This window comes from Arachis hypogaea, chromosome 4 (assembly GCF_003086295.3).
Source record: "Arachis hypogaea cultivar Tifrunner chromosome 4, arahy.Tifrunner.gnm2.J5K5, whole genome shotgun sequence".
Classification (NCBI taxonomy): domain Eukaryota; kingdom Viridiplantae; phylum Streptophyta; class Magnoliopsida; order Fabales; family Fabaceae; genus Arachis; species Arachis hypogaea.
The window spans coordinates 21,207,165-21,229,113 of NC_092039.1; the positions used below are offsets into that span (position 1 = coordinate 21,207,165).

The 21,949-nt window shown below is 34.8% G+C and overlaps 2 protein-coding genes and 1 long non-coding RNA gene across 4 annotated transcripts; all 3 read left to right on the top strand.

Annotated features, from left to right (window-relative positions):
* Positions 1–3,274: 3,274 nt before the first annotated feature.
* Positions 3,275–8,908, top strand: LOC112796484 (protein PLASTID TRANSCRIPTIONALLY ACTIVE 14). Of its 2 annotated transcripts, none has more exons than XM_025838949.2 (13): positions 3,275–3,450; positions 3,526–3,681; positions 4,694–4,831; positions 4,995–5,120; positions 5,287–5,415; positions 5,827–5,916; positions 6,014–6,164; positions 6,492–6,601; positions 7,062–7,133; positions 7,387–7,492; positions 7,589–7,789; positions 8,378–8,420; positions 8,534–8,908. In XM_025838949.2, exons 1-13 carry the CDS (start codon positions 3,397–3,399, stop codon positions 8,610–8,612), a joined length of 1,455 nt encoding a protein of 484 aa, XP_025694734.1. In that variant the 5' UTR covers positions 3,275–3,396; the 3' UTR covers positions 8,613–8,908. The 2 variants fall into 2 exon arrangements, with proteins under 2 accessions (XP_025694734.1, XP_025694735.1); XM_025838950.2 differs by having other exon boundaries at positions 7,592–7,789.
* A 2,010-nt stretch (positions 8,909–10,918) lies between these two features.
* Positions 10,919–13,069, top strand: LOC112796485 (uncharacterized). Its single transcript, XR_003199216.2, has 5 exons — positions 10,919–11,097; positions 11,306–11,391; positions 11,546–11,640; positions 11,823–12,048; positions 12,527–13,069. It is a non-coding gene; the product is annotated as an uncharacterized lncRNA (long non-coding RNA).
* Positions 13,070–18,135: 5,066 nt separating this feature from the next.
* Positions 18,136–21,902, top strand: LOC112796486 (uncharacterized). The gene is made up of 8 exons (XM_025838952.3): positions 18,136–18,618; positions 18,711–18,860; positions 19,416–19,592; positions 20,097–20,185; positions 20,268–20,332; positions 20,469–20,571; positions 21,217–21,327; positions 21,536–21,902. Exons 1-8 carry the CDS (start codon positions 18,453–18,455, stop codon positions 21,665–21,667), a joined length of 993 nt encoding a protein of 330 aa, XP_025694737.1. The 5' UTR covers positions 18,136–18,452; the 3' UTR covers positions 21,668–21,902.
* Positions 21,903–21,949: the final 47 nt, after the last annotated feature.

Here is a 21,949-nt window from a genome sequence, read left to right on the forward strand (position 1 = left end):
AAACAAGATATATAGAAGACAATCCTAATAGCTATAAAAAGATGTGTAACCTTTGGTATTCTTCACAAACTTTTCCCATCCTTTTTGTGTCTCATATTTCTCACAAAGATAAGGCATTAATGGCCAGTAATAGTCCATACATAGTTGTGCTTGTTTATCCCAATTGTCGTATGAGAAATGGCGACAACGAGATCACATTTGAGTGTGAGGATCCGATATTGTTTCGCACCCAGCGTGTGGAGATGTTGTCGGATTTGAAGAGTTTGATATTGAGCAAGTTCGGTGGTACACAAACGAGAAAAATTAGAAGGGTGGCGTATAGGTTGCTGGCACCAATGGGTAACAGAGTCTTCCGGTTTCGACTATTCCGACTTCTAGGGGACGAGCATATGCGACTGATGTTCGACATCCATGGGAGGATCATGGTGGAGCAGGTAATGGAGCTTTCCGCAGATGTGGGACACAGTGGTGGTAGGAGTTCCGTACACTCAACGTATGTACAGGACGACCGACCCCTCGCACTACCGCCCATTCATGTTGCCATTCCAGTGGATGAGGCAGAGGAGGGCGAGGAGGAGCCGGACGAGGATTACATGGCGGACAGTGCAGATAGTGACTTGTCCGATAGCGGGGATGAGGATGATTGTGTTTTGGAGACACCTACTCAGGCTGTAGCGCACCATGTTCTGCCTCCATCTCACCCAATTCTAGCACTATTGATAGTGCCATCTCACTATCACAGTCTGGATCTGGATGCCATGCATGAGAGGACTCCATTTCCTGACACAGGTGAAGAGATTACAACCTAGAGGGCGGTGTGGAGTTTCGGATCGGCCACAAGTTTAGAAGCCGAGAGGCAGTGCTTCAGGGTATGAAGAACTACAGTATTCGGAGGAGTGTCGAGTATCGAGTAATCGAATCAGACTAGTTAAAGCACCATGTGCAGTGCCGTCAAGCTGAGAATGGGTGTCAATGGAGCCTCCGTGTGGCTCTTCGACAGAACCTCGGATACTGGTAAGCTTTAAATTTACTTGCATTGTTCAGTATTTCTGTTGATATATTAAGTAGGTGTACGGCATGGTTAAAGCAATACTGTGTTGTTGTGTTCAGGGAGGTTTGGAGGGTTGGTGGAGTACACAGTTGTCTAGCATCTACCATGTCTCAAGACCATCGTCAGTTAGACAGCAGTCTGATCTGCAGGGTCATCTTGCCGTTGATTCAGTCCAACCTCTCTGTAAGCATTTTGGTTTTGCAAGGTGCAGTCCAAACAAGCTATTACTTCAAGCCATCCGACAGAAAGGTGTGGATTGCCAAGCAGAAGGCAATTGCACATATATACGGGGATTGGGAAGAGTCGTACAATAAGGTTCCAAAGCTACTTCAGGCAGTCAGGCACTGCAGAGCTCTTTTCCTGGTACCATTTGTGACCTACGCGTCAAACCGTTCTACGATGGACACCTCCTGGTACGCGACTGCAGTATGTTCGATAAGGTATTTTGGGATTTTTCTTCATGTGTAGAGGCTTCAAGTATTGCAAGCCCTTTGTCTCTGTAGATGGTATGCATCTGTATGGTAGGTACGGTGGAGTGTTGCTTATTGCGGTGGTGTAAGATGGAAATAGCAACATCCTGCCTATTACTTTTGCCATTGTGGAGTCCGAGAGCACCGAGTCATGGTCGTTCTTCCTAACTAATCTGAGACACCACGTCACCCCACAAGACGGCCTGCTGGTTATCTCCGATGCTAGTGGATGACATCCCCTAAGAGCCTTCCATGCTTACTGCATTAAACACATGGCTACGAATTTCATGATTCGGTTCAAGTTAGCCGAGAGCAAGAGATACCTCATTAACGCTGCAGGGTGATAGTGACCTCACCCCACGGGAGATGAAACGTGTGCGTCTCCGACCGCCATCGCTCCACGAGTGATGAAATCAGGGAATTGTCAAAAGTGAAGTCTTTGAGGGGCACCGTGTCGCCGAATCAGGCCTCAGGTAGATACAGGACAATGGCTTCCGGTGGAGGAAGGGTATGGCTGACTCGCCGGGGCAATAGAAGGCGAGGCCTATGTGGAATAAAAAAAGTATTTTTACTTATATAGAGGTAATAAAAAATTTCTATAGTATACTTAAGAACATAGAAGTACTTCTACTTAAGAATATAATTCCATGTTTCTAGTCTACACATAGCAAATCCTAATTAAATCATAACAATCTTACACAAGCAAATACTATTCTAAATTTATCCTACAAACCAATCCCTAAGGCATTTTACTCAATGCTTGTTACTACGGGTCTACCCTAACAATGTCCACATACTTAGATTAACCAAACAGTACGCAACTAACCTCGAAGTCGGCCGCCCCAGCGTAATGCAACGTCTCGTTCAGTCTATTGATGTCTCCGTCGTTCTCCGCCTGGCGTGCCATCACTGTATCAGACTCAAATATGGTAAGAAAGAGTTGAAAGAGGAGAGAAAGAGTTTGATTAAATCAAATTAAGACCCAAAGAGATGCTGTAAACAGTTATATTTATAGGCGCGGTACGACTTTATCTCGTTTACAGTGCAAACGAGATAACAACAATACATCTAACATGCCTTAGGCTGATGTATTTAAATCAATAATTATTTTTTAAAATATTTATTTTAGTAATTATTAGATTTATTTTGTTTATTTAAATAAAAACCCCTATTCACCAGCATGACTATCCTATACTTATGTAACTATTAAAAGTAAATTAATAATCAACCGGTGGAAAATCAAAATTCTACAAGTAGTATAAATTTAGCTCTAATTTACAAAAATAGCTTAATTAAGCTATTTTAAAAAAATAATTTAAATAATAAATAATTATATTAAAAGTAGTTTATAAATAAGTTATTTTGTATTTGAATTTTTAATTTTAAAAATATTTATTTTATAAAAATATGATAAAAAATAGTAGTATTATGAGAAAAGTCATTTTTTAATTTCTCTATAAGTTTTTAAATAACTTTTTAAAAAGTTGCAATTTGATTTTGAAAATTGCACCGAATATTAATACTACTACTTTTTATAAGTCAAAAACTCAAAAAAATTACTTTTAAAACTTTCCAAACATCTTATTATATTATACTAATATCTTAATCTTTACCACTAAAAAAATTATCTTGTAATTACAATATTGATTTTCAAATTTCAAATACTATTATATTTTTATTTACGTAAAATATATTCATATAAAAATAATAACTAAAATATTAATTTATATCACAATTTAATTTTTGTTCAAGTGTATTGAAAATTTTCTTTAAAATTTATGATTTTTATTGTGATTGTTCCTCAGTTCACTATTCAAACTAGAGCTACGGATAACGTTGTTTTCTACTCTATTCTCTTCTCTTCCCTCCAATCACATGGCTTCTCCCCTTCTTCACCAGCCAACGCAGTTCTTTTTCTCCAACACCCAGGTTCTTTTCTTTCTCTTTTTGTGACTCTGTATGTTGTGTTCTCCTTTCTGAACTTGGTTTTTCCATGCTTAACAGTTAAAAGGACCTAGCCATGGATTCTTGTGGCGACCCCCTTGTTCTTCATTTGGCGCCTCTCATTCTGAAAACAAAGCTCGGCCCATTAGAGCTTCGGTTGATGCACCCACATTTCCATTGTTTCAGACTCCAAAACAGCATGACTCGGCCTCTGAGGTATTTCATTTTACTTGAATAATCCTTAGGATTTGATAGCTTTAACATCCTTAATTGCTTACTGTGGTAAGTGATTGATCCAACAGCTATAATTCATACTCATTGCTTAGTGTGGTAAGTGATTGATCCAACAGTTAGAAGCACTATCTGGGTCTATGATGTGCTGATTATTGCAATTCTTTACTTGGTCCAAGTTTTGATTATAACGAAAAAGGAGGATTGTGTTAGGTAGTTGATAGCTCACTTTGTGGCATGGTCCAATATGATTGGTTCCTTTTAGTGGAACGATACTTGATGTTCGTTGTTAAGCTAGCAGCATGCTAAGGCTTGGTTTGGTAAAGCCTCTTGATGAGGTGTTTGTACTTTTGAAAACTACAAGCACCTCATTTTCTGTCTGATAAATAAAAAAGATTATGTACTTCTGCCTGCAGCAGTTAAAAGTTAGGAGTGCTTTTGAAAGTACCTAAGGAGTAGTTTGGTAAAGTTGGCTTTTGCTTATCAAAATTAAAAAGCCTAATATACTCTCATATATTAATAAATATCTAAATTTACTTTAATATTTATGTCTATTATGTTCTTTTTAAATTTTAGAAGTTATTTTACCGAACACAATTGTTACTACTTATTGAAAGCCATTTTTAGTTTGATTTACCAAACACAAATGCTACAACTTTTAGAAAGCCATCTTTCAAATGCCAGATTTGATAAAGTACTTTCGAAAGATAAAAACTTTGCCAAACCAAGCCTAAATTAGCTTATAAATGTGAGACTTCGAATGGAGGGTTTACAGTTTCTATAATTTGATCTGCTTTGATATTCATAGAAGTATAACAAATAGTGTAGATATTTTATGATTTTAAACAGCAAACAAATAGAGTAGACCTTGGTTTTGATTTTGAGAATCTTCTTTATTGAACAATATGCCTTTGGATGAATTCTTAAAAGGGTCTTCAGGTTTGATGGGATATTCTGTTGTAAGTTAATTAATTAATGTATTGGTTCGTTCTTGTAGTTGGAGCCTGCAGATCCTGATTTCTACAAGATCGGTTATGTCCGAAGCATGAGAGCTTACGGAGTTGAGTTTAAGGAAGGGCGGGATGGATTTGGTGTGTATGCTTCCAAAGATGTGGAACCTCTCCGGCGAGCAAGGGTGAGTAGCTTTTTTGAGCATGGATGCAGTTGATGTAAAAGCCCTTGTGAGTTATGACCGCTCTCAGTGTGGCACATGTGAAAATATTTTACGTATAGAAACTTTAAGATTATATTCTTAGCCAGTTTCCATGTTAGTTTTCTATAATGGTTTATTTGAGCAGGTTATAATGGAAATTCCTCTTGAATTGATGTTAACCATAAGCAAGAAACTCCCATGGATGTTTTTCCCAGATATAATTCCTATAGGTCATCCAATATTTGATATTATCAACTCTACAGATCCAGAGGTAATTATTTTCTCTAAATTCATTATTTCATAATAAGTTATAACTGTATATATTTTACGAATTTGTCACCTGTTGTTGTTACAATGTTTATACCAACTTAGAAACTTAAAAGGAATTGTTTTCTGGTTATCATGCTTATTGTAATTGCATAAAATCTTTGTGGCAGACAGATTGGGACTTAAGGTTAGCTTGCCTCCTCCTATATGCATTTGATTGCGAAGACAACTTTTGGCAGTTGTATGGTGACTTCTTACCAAGTGCAGATGAGTGTACCAGCTTACTTCTAGCTTCAGAGGTGTGTAAAGTGTAAACAAAACAGATTTTGAATCACTAAACTTGTATGAGATGGTTGAGGCTATGAAATGCTGAGTTATAGACTCTTGACCTCAAATCGATATCATTGATGTAATAGATATTCCAATTTTCCCTTGTGGGGTGTTTCATTTTTTCTCTTTCAACAATATCTTAACTTGCATTTTCTTCCCTTAAGATCTTTATTTGGCCCATACAAAAATTTGTTTGTCCCTCAGGGATGACTTGTTTAATTTTTGGTTGAGCCACAAAATACATATAAGCTCTAATGAATTGGTCATTGTTTTAAGAATTTTCTGTATAATAAACTACTATAACCTTGTGTATGATCACTAATAGCTATGCCTAAAACTTACCATAGTTTTTTACAAACAACTTTACTTCTCTCCCACAGGATGAACTTTCAGAGCTTCAAGATCCCGATCTTGCTTCTACTATGAGAAACCAGCAATATCGAGCCCAAGAATTCTGGGAAATGAACTGGGTAAATATCAAGTTGTGTTTCTTGATTTTGTTAGTTTTCCATTACACATGAAAGTTGTTACTGTGTTCTGAACATATTTGGTGTCAACATTGTTCAGCACAATTCTGCACCCCTTAAAATAAAGCGTCTTGCTCGTGATCCTCGAAGGTTCTTGTGGGCAGTGGGTATTGCACAGTCACGATGTATTAACATGCAGACGAGAATTGGTGCATTAACTCAAGATGCAAATATGCTTATTCCTTATGCTGGTATGAGCATATCTCTTTAGTTAGTCTGAGTAAATATGTTGCCTATTTTGCACTCTTAATATAATCAAGCAAATCTTCCATGTTTTCGTAAATTTTTCAGAAATCTATTTTCCAAGTTAATATTAAACCTATTGAACAATTTTTAAAACCTGATTATGCATGCAATGTATATTTTCTGCACTGCAGGAAGAAGCGCCAAACTCTGAACATAAATGGTAAAGTTTGAGTTGGAGTGGGGGAATATAGCGGGAAAACAACAGCACCGAGCTTTTTTTTTTAAACTTTAGGTGTATAGATTTTCTAACTTTTAAATCTTTGTCTTTTCAGATATGCTGAACCATTCCTTTGAGCCGAATTGCTTTCTGCATTGGCGTTTTAAGGACAGGATGCTTGAAGTTCTTATAAATGCTGGCGAGCAAATTAAAAGGGGAGATGAGGTAAACTATGTGACACTTCTATAAACTGTGCTTTTATTGACTCCTTGCTTATTATATTGAACATATCATAGTGCTGATTTTTTAATCGTGGCCTTGCTTTTGCAAGATAGCAAAAGGGTAAAACGTGTGCATAAGTCTTGGAGAAATATAGCTTGATAGATTGCATGCATGCTAAATGAATCTATACTCCATTTTCTGTGAAGTATATAAAAGCATAGACAAGAGTGATATGTGTTGTACTCTTCCAATTTTATGGTCTAAGCGCAATTAGATTGCTCGAGCTGGAGTCTTATTGTTCATATGTTTGCACTATTTGGTTAATTTTTTTATTAGATTGGTTTACATGCTTGAAAGTTGGGAAGCTGAAAGTTTCCTTGCCTTCCCATTTTATTGTTTGTCTTATTTCATCTTTACATTGGAGATCCTGATTGTGGCGTTGAAACCAAAAAATTTGTTACAGATGACAATTAATTACATGAGCGGACAGAAGAATGAGATCCTAATGCAAAGATATGGATTTTCATCACCGGTGGTAATTTTTTTTCCTTGAAATATTTGACCAAATTAATGTTCTACATTTGTTAGTAAAAATTCCATGTAATAAAAAGGGTGAAAAATTACACACAGAAGGCCTATATTGCATCCCTAATGGTATAACTAACTGAAGTAAAAATCTGTGATCTGAAAACTTGTAAGAAAAATTCTTATAAACTTAAAACTTGTGTTTGGCATTTAGATCCATTGAATTGTGCAAGTGTAGTCCTTATAGTAACTTACATTTGCAGAATCCTTGGGATGTGATCAAATTCTCAGGCAATGCAAAGATTCATCTGGATTCCTTTTTGTCCGTCTTCAATATATCTGGCCTTCCCGAAGAATATTACCATAACAGTATGAGCAATATGAATTTCCTTTCTATATTGTGCTTTTTTTTAGCTTTCCTCTAGTCACACTGGTGCTAATGAAGATGCCACTTGAAATTAATAGCAGAATGTCTAGCAATCAATGGCGATACTTTTGTTGATGGAGCTGTTGTAGCTGCAGCACGAACATTGCCAACTTGGTCGGACAAGGATGTGCCTCCAATCCCTAGTGCAGAAAGAATGGCAGTAAAGGAGTTGCAACAAGAATGTCGACAGATGCTTGCTCAATACGCTACAACCTCTAAGCAAGACGAGAAATTGCTTGGTAAGTTAGATGTTCATATCCTGACATTAGAAACAAAAATAATTTACCACTAGGTGGAGTTGGCTACATAATAGTTTACAATTATGTTGGCTTGAAAATATTTTTTTTGGGACATTCTGGTTGACCAAAAAGAAATAATAGATAGCTAGATCAGTTGGTCTTCTATACGCTACCAGCAAGATTCAAGTTACTTTCGCAGCATTTTAGCCCCTAATTGTAAAAAAAATGACAAATCGACCCCTTTAACTTTTGTAAACCTGCATTTTGGCCAAAAATAAGTGTGTTTATACCCTCGTTAACTTTGTCCTCCTGAACTTTTCCAGATATACAACTTTGATACTCTAGAATTTTGTTATTTTTGTTAATAATTGATGGAAAAATTACCAATTAGGTCAATATACATTTTTGGGATAGCTCTAGGAGCCAATTTGCACATGGTGTAAAAGGTCTAGGATAATATTTTGGTCCTATCATCTAGGATGGACTCAACCTTTTGAAATTGTGGTCTAACTTGAACAATGTTTGTCTTTCATTGGAATTTGCTTTGATTATAAAAGCTAATGCTTCACTTTCCTGTGATCACCACAGATTCCTTGTCGAACGCTCCGAGGACGCTCGAAGCTGCAATTAAGTATGCCTAATTTCCATGAGCTAGCAGTTTCATAAGCTTTTTAAATTTTATTTTGGAAAATCTTAAACCATTAAGCTTCTATTAATAGTTCATTGCGAATCCTACGCATGCAGGTATAGATTGCACCGGAAATTGTTCATTGAGAAGGTTATCCAAGCATTGGAGATCTATCAAGATAAGATACTTTTCTGATCCCAATATACTAACTGTATACTAGCACTAGCCATAAAAATTTTGTAGCAGAGTTGTGTAAGCCTGCATCATCATAAAATGTTGTTGTTACCCTTGATTGCAGGGTCAGTTCAGTTGTATCTATTCTAGATTTCTAGTCATTTGCGCCCCCCCCCCCCCCCCCCCCCCAAAAAAAACACAAAAACCATTTTCTGTTTCTTGATCAAGCTTTAAGGACATCAGAAAAGAAGATTAAGAAATTGTTTCTTGTATAATTTTTAGATTTAATTTTATACTATTTATAATTTGTTTGGGCCTGTAATTGTAAACAGTTTTGCATTATGTAAGAGACCAGAGAGAAATATAGGAAGAAAAGTGTGTATTATTGTCTCAACTACGAGGGAAGGAAACCCAGATAATAAGACAACAACCACAGAAGGAACATAGAGCACTATAGCAGCTCTGCTCTGCCAAAATCATATATTCTTAAAAACACAGAGAAATTTATTTAAGTAAATTAAAAGTCGAAAAATGTTAATCAAACACCATTTATATATTCAAGAGTATCGTTAATTCCCAATCTTTCTACCTTCTCTTCAAGATATATAACAAGATATGCATAAGAAAAATATATATGTATAGAAAAATATGTTCTTATATGATAAAAATAAACCTTCCGCCAACTACAAGTCTAGCATGAATGTGTATGAAGAATGAAGGGCACTTTTTCTTACTGTCATCACTAAGATCCATCTTTTAAGAATTCATCTTAAAGACCTATTTTTATTTCTCAGTCTTTCTGTCTGAGTATGGGGGAGATATTTGACTTGTGTAGTACTTTGAAATATTATTTTAAAAAATATAGTTTTTCGGCACAAAATTTAAAAATATTAATCTTTACTCCTTAATTTTTCATGTACTCATTCTTATAACAAAAGTGTAATTGAGGAGTAATGCATAAAGATGTAACTCATTTTACAATTATTTAAAATGGAAATAGAGTATTTTTTTATTTAAATTATGGATGCTTTTTTTTTTCCTTTTTTCTATCTTTATGAGTATGAATATGAATGACAGAATGAGATATTAAATTTGTGTATTTTTATATAGAAATGTACTTGAAATATTATATTAAAAAATAAATAAGTTTTTTCAAACAAAATCTGAAAGTATTAATCTTTAATCGTAGTACTCATATTTATAGACAAAAGTTTGTCTCTATTAAGCTACTATTATGCAAATATTCTTCTTCAATTTTGCTGTGGCTATGAAATTGAGGTAAGAAAAATTTTTAATTTTACTGAGTTTAAAATTGATTTTTTCTTAATTTTGTTGGTATATCATGTTAAATTGAAGAATAATGTACAGAAACATAATTCTTTTTATAATTATTTAAAATTAGAAAATAGAATATTTTTTATTTAAATAATTTTTTTTTATCTTTATGAGTGTGAGTGAGATGTCAGATATATATTTTTATATAATAGATCATTTGAAATATTATATTAAAAAATAACTAACTTTTTCTCACAAAATCTTTACTTGTTAATTTTGTATGTACTCATCTTTTTAGACAAAAATTTATTTTTATTAAGCTACAATTATACAAATTTCTTTCTCAATTTTGTTGTGGTTGTGAGATTGAGGTAAGAAAAAATGTTTCTAATCTTGTAACTAGTGATTGCAAAATTAAATTTTTTGGTGATTTAAAATTGAAAAATAGAATATTTTTATTTAAACAATTTTTTTTTTAAATATTTTTGTATGAGTGTGTGTGAGATATCAGATTTGTTATTTTTATATAATAGAACACTTAGAATATTATATTAAAAATAACTAGCCTTTTTACACAAAATTTATTACACTTAAATAATTTTCTCATGTTCTTATTTTCATAGACAATTTATTTCTATTAAGTTACTATCATGCAGACAATCGGATTTAGATTATTTTTGGTTGAACCTCAAAATCTCGCTAAAATTATTTTTTATATGAAAAAAATAATAGTATTGCACAACAGGTAAGGAGCAGAGATTCCTAGCAGGTTTGAACATGTGTGACGTCACCAGAGCAACACGCATGAGAGTTGCTCTCTCAGAAATTCTTAGCAGCTTTAAACATGTGTAGCGTCACCAGAACAACACACGCCCCTGATATTGTACATTTTCAGAAATTCTTGACAGCTTTGGCCACGTGACACACCGAGAGCAATACGTGTTGATTGCTTTTTCAACCTACTTACATGCAGGAGACAAGTATAACTCAAAAACAGGAGATGGATGAATACCTGACCCCTTTAAATTTGGCTTAACGAAGTTGCTTTCCTTGCATACATTTACCAAAATTCTCAAGGAAAAAAAATAAGGGAGAGAACGAAAGAAAGAAAAAATAGGGAGAGAGGCAGAAATATTGTAAAAATTAGTTTATAGTGATTTCTTTCAATTCTATAGTAATTTTGTGGATGATTTATCTTTGCTTAAGTGTCACCATCACAGTCATTGATTAAGTAAAGTTTTTTAAACTTCATTAATCGTTTCATTAAATGTTTTTACATTGTATTATATTCTATGTTATTTACATTATACTACATAACATATATGTATTCCAAGTGCAATATACAAATAGTTAAATTTTGCAAATATTTCAAAATTAAGAAGTTTTATTCCTAATTCTTCTACCCCATGTGTCTGTATGTTTTGGTGACTCACCGACAGGGTTAAGCTGATCCGAAACCGAAGACGCTGCCTACTACTTCTTCTTTTAGCGGTGATCCACTGTAAAACTCTCTCGAAACACCCTTGTAAGGCCCACTGCTTTTTCTTTTATATAATGCATTTTTTATTTTTTGGTGACTCACCGGCAGGGATAAGTTCATCCGAAAAACCTTGAATATCCTGCCCACTAGTTCTTCTTGTAGCTCATGCGTTGCTTTTTTTTTTGTGACTCACTGGCAGGGTTAAGTTTTTTTGAATTCCTCGAAGACCGTAACTTGTCCATTCTCCGGCCAGGAACCGGCGACCGGAATCTGAAACCCTATCCAAAAATCCTTGTAAGGCCTACTGTTTCTTCTTCTAGCTCAGGCGTTTGTATTTTTTCAAATTTCACTAACAATCTTATGTTATTTGTTCTGTTACTCACTTTCTGTAATTACTGTTCATGAAAGAAGATTGTTTCAATTTCGAATGCAGTAGTTGAACATAGTTGTTCATGGTGGTGTTAAATGTTAATTAGATTGATGGCCAGTGATGCATGCTCCTCAAACACGAGACGAAGCAGAGGTGGAGACGACGGACAACAGGAACTCAAAGCTGGATATGCAACCTCATGTTCGCTGCAACCTGGGGATGTAAAAGATGGTGTGGCCCCAAAATGCTTCTGTGGAAAATATGCCATCTGTTACATGTCGAAAACAAACATCCACTCGAATAGGCTATTTTTTGGATGCCCATTGTTAAAGGTAAGCACGCAATTCTTCATGTATGCGTACTAATTTTATGCTAAAATTGGGTCAAATTTTGAATTTTTGAAATGGAGGTTTAGACTCTAGATTTTGGTGATTTTTCTGGCTCAAGTTGTTGTGGATGTGATTTTGAATTATTAGGAATGGCATGACAATTGGATATGAAAATGATTTGATTTCATAAGCGGTTTGCTGTTGAATTGGGTTGATTTTGTATATGATTTGATATTAGAGCTGGTTAATTTTGAAGAATGATTGAGAATTGAAAAAAAAAGTTGATTTATTAGAAATAGATCTACCTAAATTAATAAATTGATTTTGACATGGAACTTGAACTGATATAAAAAATGTTTTAAAAATTAGAAAGGATTTTTTAGATTTTGAGTTTAGGGATTAATTACAGTGATATATGTGGAGTAAATTGAATTGGAGTGTTTTGTACCACCATATATTCATTGTGTTTTATTCGATTTAGGTGACACAACTACATTGCAAATTCTTTATCTGGGTTGATGACCACATTGTAAGGGTCAGAGCAGTGGAGCCAATAAAGGGATTGGGTGACGGCAAGCCAAATGATGTTGAAGAGCATTCGGGACTAGATAACTTGATTGCTCATGTAGAGGAAAGAATAGTAAACCTAGAGAAGTTGCTGAACAAAAAGACTAGAGAAGCAGAGTTGAAGAAGAAGAAGAATAGAAAAGCAACTGCAAGAGAGAAGGAGGCTTCATCAATAAAATCTAATGATTAGATCAAAACCAGAACCACAAGCACCTCTAATAGGTTTAGAAACTTAAGAATAATTTCCTTCTTTGTTCTGTTTGTCAAAGACAATAGCATGACATCGTTATTAAATTACTGCAGGGCTACAAAAGATCAATGATGATTGTTTTTTTGGAGATAATTCTAGGTAATTACGTTATCTATGATAGTTTGTGAATTTTTCTTTTAGAATGTAAACACAAAATTGATTGAAAATTTTAAAAGAAAAATTGGTGATGCCGTTTCGTAACATAAACTTTCTTTGATATGGGTAAGATGGTTAGAATTTGATTATGTATGTAGTGACGTATTCTTGTTTTACCTATAGATACATATATGTCTTATGGTATATATTTTTGTGAGTTGTGAATTAGTTATCCAAGTTCCTTAGTAATTTCAATAGCATATAAAGGCTAATATGTTGTAGTAACTCGTCCAAAAATCAGAAAATAACAACATTTTATTTTTATTGACATGAATGCTTAACATTGCAATCATGTAATAACTCAATGTTTGGCAATTCTGTAAGAGTAGCAAGGAGAAAGGAATGACAAAATAGACAGATTATTTGGTGACTCCCATGACAAATCATCCAGCCACCATAATAGATAATTGACACCCGAATGGGGTCTTCATTACTCTAGTATATCACCAAACATGTCAGCGATTTGTTTTTCTTCTTATATAGTAACTTCAATGAGTATATGGCTTATTGCAGGTCTTACCATGTAAGGGTTAGGTTGGGTCATTGTCCAACACAGTAGTGGTATCTACAATTGTTGTCATGACACCTGTGGCCATCATGTAAATTTGTCTTCTAACTTATTTCAAGTAGTTTCTTAAATGCCCGTTTATATGTCGTCATTTTTGGTGGAATCGTGTTACATAGTAAGGTATAGGTCGAATTTTGTATGCATATTAAGATAAATTATGTCGACCGTATCGATTCATCATGATCCCCATTGAGTTCTTGTTAGGAATTAAGGTGTAAGATAGTAGAGGAGTTGGTATTCGATATTTTTTTTTCCAGTGTAAGTTATTTTATTTAAGGGATTATTTAGTCTTTCTGACATGCTTAGGATTAAGCTCGGTGAACTAACCTGGAAAAACATTTAATTTTTGGTAGTTCAAGTCTCTCTAAAAGTAAAGTGGACTAGCAAGCAAATTGGGCCAGCTACAAAAAAAATTAATGTACATGAGTAGAAAATTTAGCAAGTGGCTTAATGTAGCAAGTGGTTTGAAACCGGTTAAGCCCAACTTTTTCTGGAATTTTAATATGCATATCTTTCATATACCTCCAACAAGGTACTCATCATTGGCTTAAAGCACTGACACTTAAAGTCAGCTATTAATTCATTGTGTCTATACTTTTTTAAGGCCCTATCCAGGTTATGCATGAAGTCAATGAGGGTATTCTTGCGATTAACATAAAATCTGATGAGAGAGTTTATACCTTCACACTGTGACGTCGTTCTTATGTACCCGAAAAAACTTATTCCGTAGGAAACAATGGGACCATATCGCACGAGTTTCGTACGTCTTTTCCATCCAGGTACTCCCAACAAGGTTGTGCTTATCCAAATGGCTGCCCATTTCCGTCAGAATCTCTGTGGTCGTTGTTGTCGTATATAAGACCCTTAAAATCCCGTAGGAAACTAAGATTCTTTATATTTTCACATGCATTTCTCTGAAGATGCCATCCGCATAACCGATGGGTCACATTAGGAAGTACATTCTTGATTGCATCTCGCATGGCAAGGTCTCTATCAGTTATTACTGCTTTAGGATTTTTTTCACCCGTCGATTCAACAAATGTTTTCAACAACCACTTATACGTGTCTGTGGTTTCGTCGGATAGTAGGCCGGAGCCAAAGATAATAGTCTGCCCACGAAGGTTTGTTGTATTTATTCTTCTTGTACATTGAATCAAAGGCAACAATATCTCCAAAGCAGTGATAGTCGACAATTGATTGCCCATCTGCCCAAAAAATATGCTCGAGCCCTTTGTCACTAGTGAAAGTATACTTTCCAAAGAACAGTGGATCGTTGTTTAACTTGCCAATCAAATGATTTATCGCCGCATTGGCATCCCTATTTTTTACTTTTGATCTACGATAACGATCAATGTGGTTGTACAAATCTTTGTGTGTGAAGTCAGCATGACGATATCCACCCTTTTGGAACGCAATATATCCCATAATATAGCACGTCTTGACACCAAAATTATGAAGATTTTTCACTTGGACTTCATCAGTAACAGTGAGATGACGATTAGCCGGAGTGAGATACACAAATTGGGGGCGGGGGAAGGGGGAGGGGGTTAGATCGTGGTTGTGAGATTCCACAAAACATGATACCTTCCATCTTCCACAGCCGTAGTCATGCTTTACCCTAAGCCGAGCTGGACACTTGGTTCGCGTGAGTGACCTTGCCTCCCTTGATCTATCATCCAGATCAAGATACCTCATATTCCTCCAGCCCTCCTTATTGCAAATAAGTTGCCTGTAAATGATTCTACCTTTGTTATCCCTAACGATGTCGTCCTTCCTCATTACAAATCCATGCCAACAAGCATAAGCGTTATAAAATTGGAAAGTCTCATCCTCTGTCCTAAACTCCAGGTTCCAAATATCCTCCACCATTAAATCCGCTATTCTTTTTACACCACAATCTTATTCACTCTTGCTAGTAGAATCCAGCGAATCCACATTGTCATCTTCAGCATCATCTTCTGCATTCGATTGATAATCGAAATCACCACCCAAATCATTATCAGAATCATTCTTAACATCATCCTCGTTTGTAGACATAATTTTACCCCTGCCAAAATCCAAGTTGGTGACAAAAAATGTGAATAAACAGAACCAATGGCAGCAACTACAGGAAGCTAACCTAAGTTGCATGTAAAATTACCGAAACCAAACCCATTTAAACTAACCCAATTGTTTACGACTCCAGCATAAGGTTTTAATTTCAATGCCCCAAACCTAGCCACAACATAGAACTGGATAATGTGACTTAATTTCCAAATTTCAGAATAGCAACCCAACACCCTAAATAGAGAACTGTTGAAAAGGCATATACTATCATCGAAATTAAACTAATCTGGATTAACAAAAAAATTTAATCGGACATAACTTGATGACAACCAAAGGTTGAGCTTGAACGGGTAAAAATAAACTACTGGAGGGGGTGATCTTACCTAATCCGCTGCACCTAATTTGAAGGCAGCTGAAAAATGGGGATGGTAAACCAGCTTCTACCAGTCACAGTTTCGTTAACAGCAGAAGTTCAACTACAAATTTCTCTGCTGAAGTCAAATCAGGTTAGCATTCGGCCTCTCCTCAGTTAACGGTGATGCCTAGCCGACAGAACCAGAATATCAGTTCTGGCTCCAGTAACTCAAAACATATATAATTCTTGCTAAATGGACGTTGGGTTGATTAATGTATGGTATAACATACAACGAAGGGGCGAAGGCCACAAAAATGAAATAGGGTTAGATACTATGAATGCTTGTTGTCATTTGAGTGTGTCGAATGGCACCCTGCGAACTAATTAATGCGCTAGTTTGGATATGCACAACCCGCCCCTGATCCTGCAAAAGTCATTAGAGTGGATGACCATTGCATCACTCTTCGTGGAGTGCAAATCCATGACTGAAGCAGGTTACATGCGGGATGGATAGAAGTTTGGCACAATCGCCGCAATAGTCGGTGCGAGAACAGCATCCCCTTTCAATCGCCGACTTTAGACCATCTGTTGATTACTGGACTTCGTACTTGGATGCCTTCGGGATATGGCTGAGATTGTCGGAGGGAGTTCTTCAGCAACCACCTCAGCAACAACCACAACACCTACTTCCGCAATAACCACAACACCCACCTCAGCAACAATTACAACTTTATCCAGTCTTTCAACTGTTTTCTTATTACCAGCATTATCCACCCTACCAACAACAACAACAACTAGACCATCATAATATTATGTAGTGTTTCAGCTATTTTTTTTTATTACCAACCAGAACCATCACAACAACTAGAACCATCATAGCACAGCTACCACGAGCAACAACATGAATTGTTTCAACCACATCGGGCATTAGTTGATAGTGCCTCTCATCAAAGGCATACTACTTTTGACCACACCTTAGATCATATGTCCATTTATTTTCGAAGGGGTGGTAGCATACCTTCACACTTCTTAATCGACAGAGCTCGTGTCAATATACTACCAGACAAGCCGAGTGGTCTTGATTTGAACATGGCACAAGAGGAGGATGTTGACGAGTATGACTTTGGTGCGTATGCTCCAGGAGAGACAGGTGGTCGGGTGCGACAGAAAGAGAGGTAGGTGTTGGTAAGTCTACTCCATTGAAATTTAGTAAGTTGATGAATGAGAAGATGAAATGAATGGCTAAAAAAAGTAAGAAGGTGTTGAATAATTTTTGTATAAATTTATTATATCGAATTCTTGTATTAATAATAAAAGTACTTTTTATTAAAAATTTGTGTTTAGTCATATTTGGTTATAAACTTAACGAAAATTTTCAGTTACATTACTTCATGAAGTTATAAAATAAGTTCAAATACATTAATTCATAACATTAACATGAAAATTCAAATACATTAATTCATAATATTAACTAAAAAATGTAAATACATTAATTTTAATACAGTGAACAATAAATACTTATGAATCACCATTGCTATCATCAATCCTATTCGGTTCAATACACTAAGGATATCTATTCTATATATGACTGTCTTCTGCATAGATGATATATATGAGGATTACGCATTTTTCTATGAGTCTATTTCATTCAAGTAACGGATTAATTTGGAATGATATTTTGACATTCGCCTATGATTTATTACTTTTTACAATTTTAAAAAAAATACTAAAAAATTGTAATATTTGAGTATCTGACTTCTATTAAAAAATGAGATAATACTCAATTTGGTTTTTCAACTTGCACACAAAACTCATTTAGTCCCTGAAATTTTAATTAGTTCTATTTAGTCTCTAAACTTTGTGAATGTCTCATGTTAATTCTTGAGATAATTTTTAATACATGAATGTTAATAGAACACTGATGTAGACGGTCGTATGCCACGTTGAACCTGTAAAACGATATCGTTTTTATTTTGGCACTCAAATAGTCTAAAAAATAATATCGTAAGTGATATTTATTAAAATTTTTCCTTCTAAAATAAGTGATCCGACATTATTTTTGGGTTATTTAAGCACAAAAATTAAAATAATATCATTTTATTAAATTCTAGCATGATATTAATTATTCATGTCAACTCTTTTTTTATCGACCAAAAAATTAATATAAATCACATTTGTAAAATTTAAAAACTAAAAAAAAAAATTAAAACTTTAAAAATTAAATTAAGAATCACATTTAAATTCAAGACTTTTAAAATTAGTCCGAGAGAATTCACCATTTTCATATTTAAAATTCTTGAAACGTGTTGCAATGTGGATATTCGCAAATCCACATTAATCTATCAGCTTCATTTGACTCTGCTCAGATTACAATCAAATCACGTCTCCTTTAAATAAATAAATCACTCGAGTGTCAGTATCTTAAATCTTAATTCATTCGCACACTCGTGTTGAATTTATCAGCTATGGACCTATGGTCAAGGTTCACAAGAACATCAAAGGGCCTTGAAGAACAAGAATCATCATCACCATCACAGTCAGAACCAACAGCGAAAATTTCTTCCATTTTCATCTACCCTATCAAATCATGCCGTGGGATTTCTGTTTCCAAGGCTCCACTCACTCCTACTGGTACGATTCACACACACTAAGATATACATATAACGTATTAGTACTAATTTATGTTATCCTTTTTGAAAAAAATCGAAACTTTATTATGACAGGATTTAAATGGGATCGGAATTGGTTGGTGGTGAATTCCAGAGGCAGGGCATACACACAAAGAGTTGAGCCAAAGCTTGCTTTGGTTGAGGTTGAACTTCCAACTGAGGCATTTGATGAAGGTTTTGATATTAAGAAAGATTCCTTTATGGGTAAGATTGCTTATACATTTTCCTTAATCCATAGTATTAATAATTCCTAGGTTTTGTAGTTCTTCAATTTTGATAGTGGAAAATTGATTCAGGTAGAATTAGTTCTGATAGAATTGATTTTGAATCAAAGTGGTTTTATGTTTGATAGTTCTTCTAAGAGTGATTTTGAAAATAAAGTAAAAAGCTTTTGCTTCTCCCAAAATTGATTCTAGAGACAAGAGGCTTCAAACGTTTCTGCCAACTTTTTGTTAGAAACCACTAGAAGGATTTAGAGTTGTATAGCACAAGGGGCATTAGAGTTTCCTAAAGTACTCACTATGTATTTGGCTATTTGCTTGATTAGTTTTTTTCCTTTTAAATTGATATCAAGTGGAGTTGATTTGTCATTTGAGTTTCTGAGTTTTGTTCTGAATTTGGTGTTAAAACTTTATTTCTCTTTGATTGATTTCAAAAAAAGAAAAGAAGTAGCAGAAGTTGAAATGTTGCTGAGCTTTCGGTTTGCGTATTCTTGGTGATTATTATGGCTTTGGTCAATGAATATACTTGATATTACAGTGTTGAAAGCACCTGGAATGCAACCTCTCAATATTTGTTTGAGTAAGCCACATGAAGTAGCAGATGGTGTCTCTGTATGGGAATGGAATGGATCTGCCTGGGACGAGGGAGCCGAAGCATCTCAGTGGTTCTCAGATTATTTAGGGAAACCGAGTCGACTAGTCCGGTTCAATAATGGTAACTCTGAATTTATGCAACCTCAAATAATGATATTACGAGAACATGAATGTTTGTAGATTTTGTTATGTTAGAGATATACTGAATTGTAAATGATTATTACATTTTAAAGCTGCTTTGCAAACAAATGAATTGGTTCACAAACATGAGTACATGTCAAATTAAATCTCATAACTTTTAAGCATGGCAAGACAAAATTCCTGTTATATCATCACTCTGTAGAAGGAACAAAATTGTTTCTCAAAGATTTTTGGGGCTGATGAGGTTGTGTTATGTTTGAAATAGGAGTGAAGCTCTTCACATAAATTTTGTTTTATGCATCTTATTGTTATTTTTGTTATGATAAATATATTTAATATTATGTAGTATAATGTACAACAGTCATCAATGAATTCCTTAATGCAATTCAAAACATTGTTCACGTTGACAAAAATGATTTTCCAAAGATTCCAGTGTTATATTCCAAGCTAAATTATGTCCCTCTTTTAAATTTTCCAAATACAGATTCACAAGTTAGACCAGTGGATCCTGATTACGCTAAGGGTCATCAGATCATGTTTTCTGATTGTTTTCCATTCTTACTTGCATCTCAGGTTTGTGGGAGTTGACAATGAAGTCTGAATTCACTAATCTGCTGAATCTTTAATCAGTGTACTTGTTAATTGTGACTTTCAGGAATCATTGGATGCAGTTAACCAGCATCTTGAGGATCCTGTGCCTATTAATCGGTTTAGACCCAAGTATCAATTTTTCTATTTACTGTTTATTTATTTATGTAATGATACAATTATCTTTGTTTTATAAGAGTTGTTGCCGGATTAAATGGACGATTAATCACATAAGTCATAACCAAGATTCGGGTGGTTTGTGGTGTAGTATCCTTGTTGAGGGTTGTGAACCATTTTCCGAGGACTTGTGGACAGAGATCAAGATAAGCAGTTTCTCGTTTCTTGGTGTGAAGCTATGCTCTCGTTGTAAGGTGAAAAGCTCTGTTTTGCACTTTCCTTTATGTATCATACATATTAGGCCAATATGCTAAAAAAAAACTTGTAACTTTGTGCTAACAATTTTGTCTTGACATGTATGGTATGGTTGTTGTCATGATCTTACACTACTCTATACCAATCATGACTTTATGAGACCTCAACATACAAACCTTTTCTCCAACTACAATTGATCATTCATATCAGCACATGGGTTTTCTATCCTTAGGTTAGATGATATTAAACACGGAAACCAATGATTTCCCATGCTTATATTGACCTTCGATGTCAGTGTCGTATTTCTAAGGAAGGCTAGTGTCACATTTTATAAAATCCAGAGAGGTATTGAGTGTCATATAACTTAAATATCACTGGAGGTTATTATATAATTTTACACCAACCCTAACCTTAGGGGACATCAGTGTAATTTACCCTTTGTTTTATTGATATTGATCTACTCAGCTATGATGATCTGTAATTATTGGAAAACATATGGGGACACATCAATACCTACATTCAAACTTTTCAAGTTATGTTACTAATTTCGATTAAAAAGAAGAAAAAGGAAGAAAAACTTTCTTGCATGGATTGTGGTTGTCTATTTAACATGAATGCTGACTGGTTATGTTTGTGATGGTTAGGTACCTTCAATCAATCAAGTGACCGCAATTTCTGAACCAGAACCAAACCAAACACTGATGAAAATTAGGTCTGGCAAAGTCTTGAGACCAAAGGGAAAAGACCAAAACAAGGTAAGCCATTCAGTCATATAAAGCTTTCAATGAAGAGTTATGTTATTTGAGATCATCCTTTCTTTGGACACCAAGCCAACGGTAGAGACAAACAAGTCAATTTGACATCCCAGGAAAAAAAAGAGTACAAATATTATTTCTCTGGAACGAATAATCTTTTTGCCGAAGGCGAGGGATGTTAAAATGACAATCGAACTGCATTGTGCAGACATACTTTGGTCAGAACATGGTTTGGAACTGGAGAGATTGTTATGCAAAAAGGAATGGCAATGTCCTTAATGTTGGGGATCCTGTTTATGTCATGAAGAAGGTCACTTCTGCTGCTGAAGCAGCTGCTTGAATCCTTGAACCCTTGAACTATATATGTAATCTGCACTCGTTCTATATAGTTTTGGTTAATTTTGGTATTAGTATTAGTACTAGTTTCAACTTTCAATGATGAAAACAAAGAGATCACTCTGTCTGCCCAACTTTGTTAACAATAATTGTAACGCATATGCAATTATTATGTGTTATATTAAAAAAAAAATAAATTCATCAATACGAAGGTTAGAAGGAAAAAAAATTATTCAATATTTTTCTGTTGTATTAATTTCTCTTTTTGTTACATACTTTTGTTGTA

Excerpts from the sequence above, each read along its gene's own strand:
- LOC112796484 (XM_025838949.2), top strand. The coding sequence starts at position 3,397 with ATGGCTTCTCCCCTTCTTCACCAGCCAACGCAGTTCTTTTTCTCCAAC. Across the intron at positions 7,134-7,386 it reads ATGGATTTTCATCACCGGTG|AATCCTTGGGATGTGATCAA; the intron begins GTAATTTTTTTT and ends TTACATTTGCAG. Across the intron at positions 8,421-8,533 it reads ACGCTCGAAGCTGCAATTAA|GTATAGATTGCACCGGAAAT; the intron begins GTATGCCTAATT and ends CTACGCATGCAG.
- LOC112796486 (XM_025838952.3), top strand. The coding sequence starts at position 18,453 with ATGGACCTATGGTCAAGGTTCACAAGAACATCAAAGGGCCTTGAAGAA. Across the intron at positions 19,593-20,096 it reads ACTAGTCCGGTTCAATAATG|ATTCACAAGTTAGACCAGTG; the intron begins GTAACTCTGAAT and ends TTCCAAATACAG. Across the intron at positions 20,572-21,216 it reads AGCTATGCTCTCGTTGTAAG|GTACCTTCAATCAATCAAGT; the intron begins GTGAAAAGCTCT and ends TGTGATGGTTAG.